Here is a 12,525-nt window from a genome sequence, read left to right on the forward strand (position 1 = left end):
TTCGTAATGTCAAGCCACGCTGAGGAGAATGCTGACAGTCTACCCCCCACAGGGATCGCTAGTCATTGGTTCGGTTTTTTCTGATCCTTTGAGGAACGGCGAAACATGTAGCCCGTACCTCTACCGCGTCTGTCTTCCCATCTGAAACTTTCTCTAGTGGGAGAGGACCCGCGTTTCTTCCAGCGACCAAACCTTCTTCGATTGAAGGGTCGGTGGTAGGATGCCGAGTACAGGCTGGGAAACTTCTTTTTGTCATCGCCTGCCTTTTCCAGCAATTCATCCAGCGTTGGACCAAAGAGATATTGTCCCTCGCACGGAATAGCGCAGAGTTTAGTTCAGGACTGAATGTCACCTGACCAGCACTTTAACCATAGGGCTCTGTGAGCCGCGTTAGATAGTCCTGCCGCTCTAGCTGCCATTCTGACAGAGTCCACAGATGCATCCGATAGGAACGCCGCAGCATTCTGAATTGTCGGTAGCGCTTTCATAATAGAATATCTGGATGCCCCGTCTTCAGCTGAGACTCTAATTGATCTAGCCAGACCATTAATGACCTGGCTGTGCATGTTGCGGCCACGGCTGGTCTGAGGGATCCTGCCGCCATCTCCCAGGTACCTTTTAGGAAGATATCGCCTTCCTGTCTAGGGGATCTTTGAGGGACCCCATATCCTCAAAGGGTAATGAGGCTTTCTTTGACGCTTTTGCTACTGCCGCGTCCAACTTAGGGGCTTTATCCCACGTATCCACAACCGGATCATCAAAGGGATACCTGCATTTTAAAGCTGGCGGTAAGGCCCCCTTTTTTCCGGTTTCTTCCATTCTCGGAGGATCAATTCTTGGATCTTCTCATTTACCGGAAAAGATTATGTTTTTTACGATCTAATCCACTAAACATTAACTCCTGTTTTGAGGGCTGTGATTTGGGTTCCTCTATACCCATCGTGCCTCTAACTGATTTGACCACCCTGTCAATCTCATCAAAGGGTAGACAAAATCGTCCAGACTCCTCATCTGATGAAGAGGAGAAAGGACTAGAGAGATAGGTACTTTCTTCTCTTTCCTCTTCTGACGAATTAGAGTCCAGAGGGGTCCTATGCTTCGAGCCTTCCGCCTGTGATAGGGATCGTAATGACTCCCTTACTTCTAGCCGGATCATTTCTTTTAAGTTTGCCGTACTCACGGACTCTTCTGCTACCTAGGGGAGGACAATATAGGTGATAACCACTATCTGACCTAAAGTCACTTCCACCCCACCACTCCTGTAGACCTCACCGTCTGTTGTATACAGGGAGCACATAACTTTTTCGAACAAGAGTCAGGTAAGGGGACTCCACAGAGGGTACACTCCTTATGTTTTGACTTGTCCGTACTCTTCTTCCCCTGGAAAGATAAAGTATAAGGGGCCCGCGTCACAGAGTGAACTTTCACGTAGATCACTTACCCGTGCGCCAAAGTCAAGTACCGGAATCCGAGGGGGTTCTTTCCTAGTCGAAGCTCTGGATCCCTGTGCGGATGAGCTTTTGCGACTGGGCTGGTCGCCCCTATCTTTCTTGGGCTTCTGACGCACCTCGTCTGACAGCTGCTGCTGCTGCTGCTCACCACCACTCTCCATGACGAATTGCGACCAAAAGCAGGGTTCTAACATTGTAACCCGCTTAAATCCCCCTTGGATCCGGTCAGCAGATGGGTCAGCGCGATCCCTATTGGCTCCGGACACAGCAGGGAGGGCAGGAAGGCTGGCGGACGAACCGGCGTCCAGATGCGATGGGCGCCGCCATCTTGGACCGACCGCGCATGCGCAGACGTCCGGCGACCCGGAAGCGGCTACCAAACTCCGCCCCCCGACGTCACCGCACCCGGAAACGCTCCAGCACGCGCTGAGAGCGGTGCAGGACGCCGGGGATGGAGCGGCAGCGCTCCGGAGCTCACTCCACACCTCTGAGCCCGGCACACGCAGCCATGCCGCACCGCTGCGCCACCAATGGGAAATACCTGCACCGACGCTGATGGATGCAGGAAATCCTCCGGACTCCGCTCCCTGCTGCGAACGCCACCGACGTGCAATCCAGCAAGGACCACCGTGGCGTCTCCAGGGATCTCCGCACCGGCCGAGGTAGGAGACCCCCCCGCTACCGTAATCGGCCGGCCGGCCTGGGCTCCTTCTGTAGGCACCCGTCCCCTCAGGAACAGGAAACCAACTGAGGCAAGGGAGAGGTACCGCCCTTTTGTATCTGTAGGTTTCCTGTTCCTAATGGGCGGATCCCCTCTCTCGTCGTGCTGTCATGGGAGTCCGAGTAAAAAGACCTTAATCCTATTGTTCTACAAACCTATGAATACAGAATCAACCCCTTCAGTGCCAAGTCCAAGAAGTTAGACAATAGGTTTCTGATTGTTTGGAGTGGAATAGATCTGCACAACACAAGAAGAATGTGAATCTAAGTGTGAGGAGGAGGAAGGGCAAGCAGACAAGAAAATGAAAGTGAAACTTTGAGCACAATACTGCAGCATAGCCACAGACAGACAAGTCTGGATCTGTTTGTGTGTACGATCTGAGGTTTATTACATTCTTTCCTTATAATGGCAGCAGGCCGTAAAAGAGACCCAGTTTGGGAATATTTTAATGAAGCTCCTTCGCCTATCGGTAAGGCAGGCATGCGTGCAAAATGCAAACGATGCAACAAAGAGATGCAAGGCCTGGTGGCGCGAATGAGGCAACATCATGAGAAGTGCGGTGATGAAGATGACCAAAGAAACACAGGCAGGATCTTCAGGTTGGTAAACATTTTTATTGAATCCTATTTCTAAAGACTGAACTGTCATGTGTGAGAAAAATTATATTTCTTATTATTACTGCATGTTACTGTCATTTGGTACAGTTATGAAGAAAAACAAATATTCCTTTTGGGGCAGGGGCAGTGATGTGTTGTGTACAATAAGCAGAAATTGTATAAACAATAAAATAACAGCATTGACTTTTTTTGTTTAGGGGAATTCATGGATTCTGGAAACTATCCACCTCCAAGATCACCATCATCCTGTTCTACAGTTTCAGAGTTATCCATCCAGGATAGTGCTTCATTAGCAGCAGCAGCATCATCATCATCAGACGCCCACAGCCACATATCACCATCACCCAAAAGGAAGAAAAAACCTTTACCTCCTGGAACCACCATAGATAGGTTTGTGATAAGAACTAGCAGATTAGAAAAAGAGTTGATTGATGAAAAAATTGCCCAGTTTATTTATGCAACGAACTCTTCTTTCCGTCTGACTGAGAACCCACATTTCATTAATATGGTTCAGTCACTGAGACCAGGATACAATCCACCCAGCAGAGCTGATGTTGCAGGGAAACTGCTGGATCAAGTGTATGACAGAGAAATGGAGCAATGTGCAACAGCTCTGGAGGGTAAAATTGTTAACCTAAGTATTGATGGGTGGAGTAATGTTCACAATGATCCTATTGTATGTGCTTGTATAACAACAGAAGAAGGTAAAGTCTTCCTTGCACAAACAACTGATACGTCAGGAAATGCACACACAGCAGAATACTTACAAGAAGTGGCAATAAAAGCTATAACGACATGTGAACAAAAATTCAAATGTCTAGTACGCAGTTTGGTCACTGACAATGCTGCAAACGTATCCAAGATGAGAAGAGATTTAGAAGAGCAGGGAGGGAATACAAAGCTGCTAATAACATATGGCTGCAGTGCTCATTTGCTGCACCTCTTAGCCAAAGACTTAAGTGTTCCAGAAATAAAGGCTAATGTTGTTGAAATTACTAAATACTTCCGTAATAATCATTTTGCTGCAGCAGCTCTGAAAAGGATGGGTGGAACCAAGCTAACGCTCCCACAAGATGTTAGATGGAACTCTGTGGTGGACTGTTTTGAGCAGTATATCAAAAACTGGCCTATTCTGATGACACTCTGTGAAGAAAATCGAGATAAAATAGATGGCACTGTCACGGCCAAAATCCTCAACATTGGGCTTAAGAGAAATGTTGAACATATGCTGAGCTTTCTGAAACCCATCTCTCAAGCTTTAAACAAAATACAGAAAAATAGCTGTTTTATTGCGGATGCTGTTGACATTTGGAAGGAACTGAGTGAACACTTAAAAACAGAACTACACATGGACAGAATTAAATTACAAGCAGTAAACAAACGAATGGGACAAGCACTGACTCCAGCTCATTTTTTGGCAAATATTGTCAATATCCAATATCAGGGTCAAAACCTAAGTGCTGAGGAAGAGGAGTTAGCTATGACATGGGTATCCAGCAATCATCCATCTTTAATGCCAACTATAATAAACTTCAGAGCTAAGGGGGAACCATTCAAGAAATATATGTTTGCTGAAGATATTTTAAGGAAGGTCACACCAGTAAACTGGTGGAAGTCACTTAAGCGCTTGGATTTAGAGACTGTTCAAGTAATGATTTCACTTTTAACAGCAGTAGCTTCTTCTGCAGGCGTTGAAAGAATATTCTCTTCTTTTGGACTCATTCATTCTAAATTGAGAAATCGGTTGGGACCCAATAAAGCAGGAAAGCTTTTTTTTCTTTTCCAGATTATGAATAGGAACAAAGAAGAAGATGATGATGAAGATGACGAGAAGTGAGCTACAGAGGACAGCAGGGACAGTAGTATTTAAGTTTTTCATGTGTCGGCTGGGCTGACAGTCTAAGTTTCTTATAATATATATAAATTTTGTTTAGCCAAATTAGTTAACAAACATGGATGTTTGTTTAAGCAAATAACTTATGCTGTAATGTTGTTATTGTTTCAGTTGAATAAATCTATTTAAATTGTTATTAAGGTCAGGATTATTTTTCTCCTTCCTAAGTACAACAGAACAGTGGTGTCCAAATATGAATGGTTAACCAATTAAACTGGGGAGAAAAAAGTAATATAAAAAGTGATTCTAAAAATCTTCATCTACTTGCAGGTTAAAATAGCAAGAACTAGTTTAGGTAGAAACTTTGATTTAAATCACTGATTTAAATCAAGCCTTACTGACTAGTGATTTAAATCGTGATTTAAATCAGCTAGATTTAAATCAAATCCACCCTGTTGGAAAGTGACAAAGTTACTGTAACAGTGACAGCAGATATGTTTAAAACACAGCTCAGAGCTTGTGAAAGATCGTGTACCATTATTATTTGCACCACCAGCTTTTAAAGGGAACTGGTCACCTGAATTTGGCGGGACCTGTTTTCGGTCATATGGGCGGAGTTTTCGGATGTTTGATTCACCCTTTTCTTACCCGCTGGCTGCATGATGGCCGCAATATTGGATTGAAGTTCATTCTATGTCCTCCGTAGTACACGCCTGCGCAAGGCTTGCATCGGTAGTAAGCACTAATGGATTCTTCACTGACCAGCGTCAGTGAAGGACACGCCCCTTTTCCCGGACCAGCCTCGTGAACGGAGCGGACACCGGGGAGTCCAGCGGGGGTATGAGGCGCGGCACGCAGCAGCCCCCTTGGCCTCAGGATTCCCTGACAGCACAGCACGTGATGCCGAATACGGCAGCCCCCACCGAGGACTTCAGCCTCCAGACTGGCGATCATCAGACGGAGATCCCTCTAGAGGTAAGCGCTCTGTCACAGGCATCCACCTGCAGAAACAGAAAACCAAACTGAAGAGAAAGGTGCCGCCACCTTCTTTTAACTCTGCTGCAGGTTTCCTGTTTCTGGGGGCGGATGCCATCTCTCACGTACGGTGCTGTCATGGTGAAGGGAAAAAAGAAGCTCTGACTGAAGTGACAGTTAAGATGCGTGGGCTACATAAAAGACTGAAGAGCAAGAGGACTTTGGTCTTGCCAGTGCTGCTACTACCATATCTTCAGCCTCACCAGATAAGGAGTATAATTTTCAAAAGTATTTAGACAATGTTGAGCAGGTAAAGCGTTGCCGCAAGGAAAAAGATTCCACTCCCATAGCAAACAGATTGACCATATTCCAGAAAAATGTTTCATTTGCTCTCAAAGAAGTAGAAGAGTTCATCAAAACTGACTGTGCACGAGGCAATTCCTTTATACCCTGAAATTGCTAGAGATGCTGTCCATGTGGTTACCGCTTTGCCACCAACCCAAGTTAGTGTAAAGAGGTCGTTCTCTAACCTGAAAATAATTAGACTAGATTTGAGATCATCTATGATGGAGGATCTGATATACGAGATAGTATTTCTCAGAACAAATTAATAGATTTCACAAATGTTACTCAGTAAGGCCGGTTTCACATTTGCGGTTGTGTCCGCAGCGTTTCTTCCGCATATATCCGCATGCATTGTGTATTCCTATATTTAACATTAGGGACGCATGCATCTGCGATCGTTTGCTTTTTGCCACGTTTGACGACGCATGCGTCGTTTCGTCGTCTGCGGTTTTGCGCGGAAATGAAACATGTAGTAATTTTTAGAGGCATCAATTTGCCGCCTATAAACGTATGCGGTCGATTGCATAAGGAATGCGCAAAAAAAACACATTGTTGTCTATGTGAACGCATGTGTTCACAAGCGCATGCATTTGCTTGCGTTCGTAAAAGCATGCGTTGCACCAGAGAAAAACATGTCTAGACACTGATAAGCCACCCCCCACATACAAGGTGATAAAGGGAGGTAGTGGACATTTGCAGGTCACTACTCAGCAGACAGCCAAGCAGAACAGACGGACCACAGCAGACAGCCAAGCAGAGCATACAGACCACAGCACCTTTGAGAAAACAAGCCTCTGAACAATGTGAGTATATCCCAGTCAATGCCTTTATTTTCTATTTTCTGTCTCTACATGTCCTAATTTCTGCCATTTCTTTCTGCATGCATCAGAATGTCTTCTACTTCTGATGAAGAGCAACATCCTGGGCCTTCCAAAATAGAACATGTCAGAACATGTCAGTGAAGTGAGTAGTCACCTCCTCAGATTGGTAAGTATTCACTGTCAAATCTATACATATGACAATTTTTTTTGTTTTTCATTTTTTTTAGAGCACTTCTACTGCGGCAGAGACTGGGCAGGAGCAGCGGAGTCACGGTCGGGTGGCAAGGCGGCAGCGTGTACGTATACAAGGCTGACTGGTGATGGCGAACTCAGTCGAGGGGTTCAAGAGAGGCCTGGATGTGTTCCTGGAGCAGAACAATATTGTATCATACAATTATTAGGTTCTGTAGAAGGACGTAGATCTGGGGATTTATTATGATGGAATATAGGCTGAACTGGATGGACAAATGTCTTTTTTCGGCCTTACTAACTATGTTACTATGTTACTATGACTGCTGTATCCTCACTGTTGTATTCTTTAATCTTCCTTTCTGTACTTTACTCTTTCTTTTTAATTCTCTTCTGGACTACTTTTGAATCTTGACTTTCCTTATTCATGCCATTTCTCACCCTGTTTTTTTTCTTTTCCTTATGTTAATGTATCCAACATTGTCTTTATTTAATTTTTAGGTTCCAGAACAGGTTGAAGACCTCATAGAAAATGACTTCATCTCCCTGGTCCAGGAGCGAGTCCCGTTGTGGGACACCCGGGATCCACTGCACTCAAACAACGTAACGATCCGGCGCCTATGGAATGAGGTGGCCAAAGCGATGTGGGATGGCTGGGACAACGCCCCGACTCGGGTCCGAAATGCATTTGGTAAGTATTGCACTGCAGTGTGAAGCAGCAGAGACCTTGGCCGTGCTCACTCAACTGTGTGTGATGAAAGAAACTCTCAGGAGTTTCTCTCATCACACACAGTTGTGTGAGCACGGGCAAAAGTCCATTTTCTGACCATTATGTTTTTTTTTTTTTTTTTTAACAGTGGCCAAAGTCAAAACACGTTGGCGTTCGATGAAGGACCGCTTCAACAAGGACCTGCGTCAAGAGAGCAGTGTTCCCAGTGGTTCAGGAGCAAGGATCCAAAAGTACAAATACCATCGTGTTCTGGCATTTTTAAGACCGGTCCTTGCCCAGAGAACGTAAGTATTTATCCCGTGCATTAGGTTGTGTTGTATTGCCATAATCTGTATGTTTCTATTCCACAGGAGTTGTCTGTTTAATTTTTGGTATTAATTTTTTTTTTCCTTTTTTCACAGCACATGGAGCACTACTGATGGCCCAGGTTCTGAAGTGGTCCTTCATCAAACAGCCACGGACCCGTCCCAGCCATCCAGCAGCGCTGCAGCAAGTGGGCCTGCCACACAAACTGGAGACCAGGAAGCGGGTCCATCAGGTCTTCCCCTTTCCCAGTCCTCTGCCACTGCCCCTTTTTTGGGGGGCTCCTCCCGGAAGCGGCAGAGGGCATCGGACAGGTCCCTCATGTCCGAGTTTTTGCACTTGAGCTCGGTTTTTCACGAAGGACTCAAGGCTTTGGGTGACCGAATGGATATTTCCCTTAGCCACATGAATACACGTATCCAGGAGGTCACCAAAAGCATTGACCAAGTAAAAGCCGACCTCCAGAGGCCAGCACATCATTTTTTTTAACCAAATTCAGCAGGGCATGTCAGAACACCTTACTCCTGATCTCCAGCTTAGTGTAATGCAGGCCTGCAATGCTGCTTACGTGCAGGCTATGCAGCAGAGTCGATATTTTCAGCAGTGGCGGCATATCCACCTGTGCCTTCACTGTCACGATTAACCTCAATGCAGACCTCTGCTGCATACCACTGCACGGCCACTTTTATTCCTAGCACTGTCGTACACCAGTACAGCACCACCACCATGCAGAGTGCTGTTCGACAGCCCACTGCCACCACCATGACAACCGCTGTTCCTGCTTGGACCTCCTCCACCGACACCACGATGCAGCAGGACCCTGGCATGGTCTTCCGTACCGCCACCACCACGATTCAGCAGGACCCTGGCATGGCCTTCCGTACCGCCACCACCATGATGCAGCAGGACCCTGGCATGGCCTTCCGTACCGCCACCACCACGATGCAGCAGGACCCTGGCATGGCCTTCTGCTTGATGAGTATAGTTCTGTTTTGTATGACAGTCATTGTCTCTTCAGTCTGTGTCCAATGGATACTGCATAGCAGAACAGAACGCAATGACGTCAACAACCTTACCACTAAAGCAACATGGCTGCCGTCACAATAGCAGTATGTGGTCAGTGTTTTATATCAGTATTTGTAAGCCAAAACAAGGAGTGAAACAATTAGAGGTAAATTATAATATTAACATAACTAGCACCTCTGCCTTTATCACCCACTCCTGGTTTTGGATTACAAATACCGATATTAAATACAGACCAAATACTGCTAGTTTGAGGACAGCCTTGGTTTGTAGAGGAAATACATAGGAGACACGCTCAAGAGAGCAAAAAATAAAGTTTATTAATGAGAAATATTAACATTTAAGAAAATTACTGGTACAGATAAAATTACAACAGGACGTTTACACAGTATTGTCCTGCCATGACACACGTCCAATATCAGAATGAAAAAAGGCGGAAAATTGGTCCCGCATGTGACCAACTTCAGCAGTTGACCGCAGCGGGTGTTGATGGTAATCGGGCAGGGTGTGCAACTGGTTCATCCAGTTCAATGTTGGGTCGCTCCTTAGCCATTATGTAATTGTGCAGAACCACACAGGCTTTGACCACCTCGTCGACTGTCTCCATTTTCAGATTAATGGCTGATGCAAGAATGCGCAATTTTGAGACTAGAATGCCAAAGGTACACTCTACTGTTCTTCGGGCCCTGGTCAGTCTGTAGTTAAAGATCATTTTAGTGTGGTTCAAGTCCCGACTGGAACATGGCTTCAGTAGGTTTTCACACATCTGAAAGGCCTCATCCCCAACCATAACAAATGGCATCGATGGACCTTGAGTGTTGGGGAGCGGTTGTGGCCCATATCAGAGTTCTTAAAAGTCTGGGAATCGCTGCCACGGCCAAAAGCTCTAATGTCCACGGCGATGAAGCGACAGTCCACATCGGCTATTGCCATGAGCACAACAGAAAAATATTTTTTGTAATTGAAGTACTCCGATCCTGTTCTGGCTGGTTTTATAATGCGGATGTGCTTTCCATCAACCGCTCCCAAACAGTGGGGGAAATCACACACACTCCAGAATTTTTCCGCAATTTCAAGCCACATGTCCAAGGTGGGTAGGGGTATAAACTCAATCCGGAGAACATTCCACAAAGCCCGACAGGTGTCCGCAACTATTCCAGACAGGGTGGAAATTCCAAGCTGGTATTGGAAGTGGAGGGATGAAAAACTCTCTCCGGTTGCCAGAAATCTGTAAGAAAAAAAAAAATTACAATCTATTCTATTTATGGTGTGGTTATGCTAAAGACAGAAAGGAAAATACCCCAAAAATACATGTCTGAACACCCAAAATTTGGACTGTCATTGCTTTAGATTTGGAACGTACCTTAATGTAACCAGCAGACGTTCCTCGGGTGGAATTGCTCTACGGAGCTTGGTGTCCTGTCTCCGTATGGTTCCTTGGAAACGAGCAAGCAAATCTCGGAATGAGACTTGCGACATCCTTGTATATTCTTGGAATTTCTCCGGGTTGGCATTAAGCTCGCCATACAGCGTGTAATAGGCTCCACGTCTCTCACGTAATTCAATAAAAGGGTGTCTCCAAAAACGCCTACGCCGTCTCCTTCTCAATCTTTCGCGATTTCTGTCTTGCTCCCAAGCAAACGCACAGGCAAGAAACAGCTTGATGCTTAAATCTATGTTGAAATAAAACCTCTCCATGCGAAGATCCATTATGACACAGCATACAGGAGCAAGATTTCAGCTGTTCAAGGGTCTATATATAGAGATCCCATAATACACGCCCTCTGTAGTCCCATTGGCGCTGTCTGGTTATCTAGATTTTTCACCTGTTAAATTTTTCACCCTGCGCACCAAAAACGCGAACGCAGAAAAAACGCATAGAAACACGTACAACGCGGCGTTTTTTAACCGCATGCGTTCCCCGCATGCGTCTAAAAAACGCTGCGTTTGTACGTGTTTCTATGCGTTTTTTCCTGCACTTGCGGATGCGCATTAAATACTGCGGATTCTACCGTAAATGTGAAACTAGCCTACGTTTTTGTTGAATTGTATTTTTTACACTTACTGTATAGCGTATTGTATATTTACAATTTATTAAAGTTTGTGTTTTAAAGTTATATTCCGATAAATACATTTATTTTCTATCTAAATAGCTTGATTGTTGTATCATAATGGTGATTAAAAGCCTGATGTTACCATTTTACTACAGTAAATGTATCACTTAAACATGAGCCATGAAGTCAGGAGTCAGAGAAATTAAGGAATTGGAAGTTTGAATTATTGACTCCACAGCCCTGCAGAGAAGTAAGCTGTCTGAAACTTGTTTTACATGTATTGCGCACAATAAATGGACATTTTGTGACACTTTACATTTTCATCCCTGTGATAGAAGATTTTGATTTTCAGGCTGAGAGCTACAAACTGAAGCAAAAATCCCAGGTGACCTACAATTTGCAAGCTTTATGCAGCATGTATTACACATTACAGTAGACGCTGTGCCGAAAGAGGAAGGAAGCAGATTATGCCCAGAAACTCTATTTACCTGCAGATATAGGGTTAATTTGCAGGTAGCTAGCATATAAAAAAAAAAAAAAAAAAAAAAAAAATCACCGTAGACTACCTTACTGGAAGCTCGGCAACAGCGAGAAAATTAACTCATATCTTCCCCGCAGATGCTCACTGCGGTGCAGGGAGCAGGTGCAGTAACCTCTCACTATACTGTGAGTGGCAGCGGCCATCACTTCCAGGCACACTGATTTGCAGCTGGCTGTGCAGTGTGTGTGTGCAGAGCATGCCATCAGTCAGGGAGCGATTACTGTGCCGCTCACAGTAGAATGAGAAGTGACTGTAATCGCTCTTTGCACTGCCCCTATGACAAAGCGAGCGGCTGCAGGTAGGACACAAGTTCATTTTCTCCCTGTAGCCGTGTTCCAAGTAAGGCAGCCAAGCAGGCTTTTAATGCTGTTTACATGCAGATTAACCCTATATCTGCATGTAAATAGTGTTTCTGAACATGACAGGTTTTAAAATACAAAAGAGCAGTCAGCACAGGATATTCCAGTCCATTTGTAGCTAGCGGAAGCGCATCAGAGCCTGAATAATACTGCAAACTATGCAAAAAACACAGTAACAGCCCAATTGTATGTTCTTATACACTTCAAAACTGGATTGTGTATAGCAAACTAACCTCATGACCAGATAAGTAGATATCTACGCCATGCCAGGACTTGTCTGTGGAGATCTTCATATTTACAAAATACTTCAGATGTTCATGTAGGCGAACCATGAACTCCGTACCTAAAAGTATACATAGGGAGAGGCTTGTCAATATAAGCACAGAACATCATATTGCAAGACAAGTGACAGATTCTGACAATTAGGTTTTCCCAAACTTGCAAAACCTTTTCTTTTTATTTTTTATACAAAAATGTGTATGGTCAGTTTCAAGTGTGAAGGCTTGCTGCCTCGGCTTTGGTATGATTTCTGGGAAACCCGAGAGGCAGAAACACCTATGCA

At 44.9% G+C, this 12,525-nt stretch overlaps 2 protein-coding genes across 3 annotated transcripts in view; both read right to left on the bottom strand.

Moving 5' to 3' along the window:
• Positions 1-12,525, bottom strand: part of XRN1 (5'-3' exoribonuclease 1) — a 227,733-nt gene that overhangs the window by 157,100 nt on the left and 58,108 nt on the right. For both annotated transcript variants that reach the window (XM_069727559.1, XM_069727558.1), the window contains exon 4: positions 12,197-12,306. In XM_069727559.1, the coding sequence (XP_069583660.1) occupies positions 12,197-12,306 (110 nt within the window). The remainder of the gene's footprint in view (positions 1-12,196; positions 12,307-12,525) is intronic.
• Positions 9,628-10,792, bottom strand: LOC138638337 (uncharacterized). Its single transcript, XM_069727560.1, has 2 exons — positions 10,373-10,792; positions 9,628-10,237 (listed from the first exon to the last, which is right to left on the bottom strand). The coding sequence occupies exons 1-2, from the start codon at positions 10,717-10,719 to the stop codon at positions 9,757-9,759; spliced, it is 828 nt and encodes a 275-aa protein (XP_069583661.1). The 5' UTR covers positions 10,720-10,792; the 3' UTR covers positions 9,628-9,756.

The sequence above is a fragment of the Ranitomeya imitator genome, chromosome 5 (assembly GCF_032444005.1).
Source record: "Ranitomeya imitator isolate aRanImi1 chromosome 5, aRanImi1.pri, whole genome shotgun sequence".
NCBI lineage: Eukaryota > Metazoa > Chordata > Amphibia > Anura > Dendrobatidae > Ranitomeya > Ranitomeya imitator.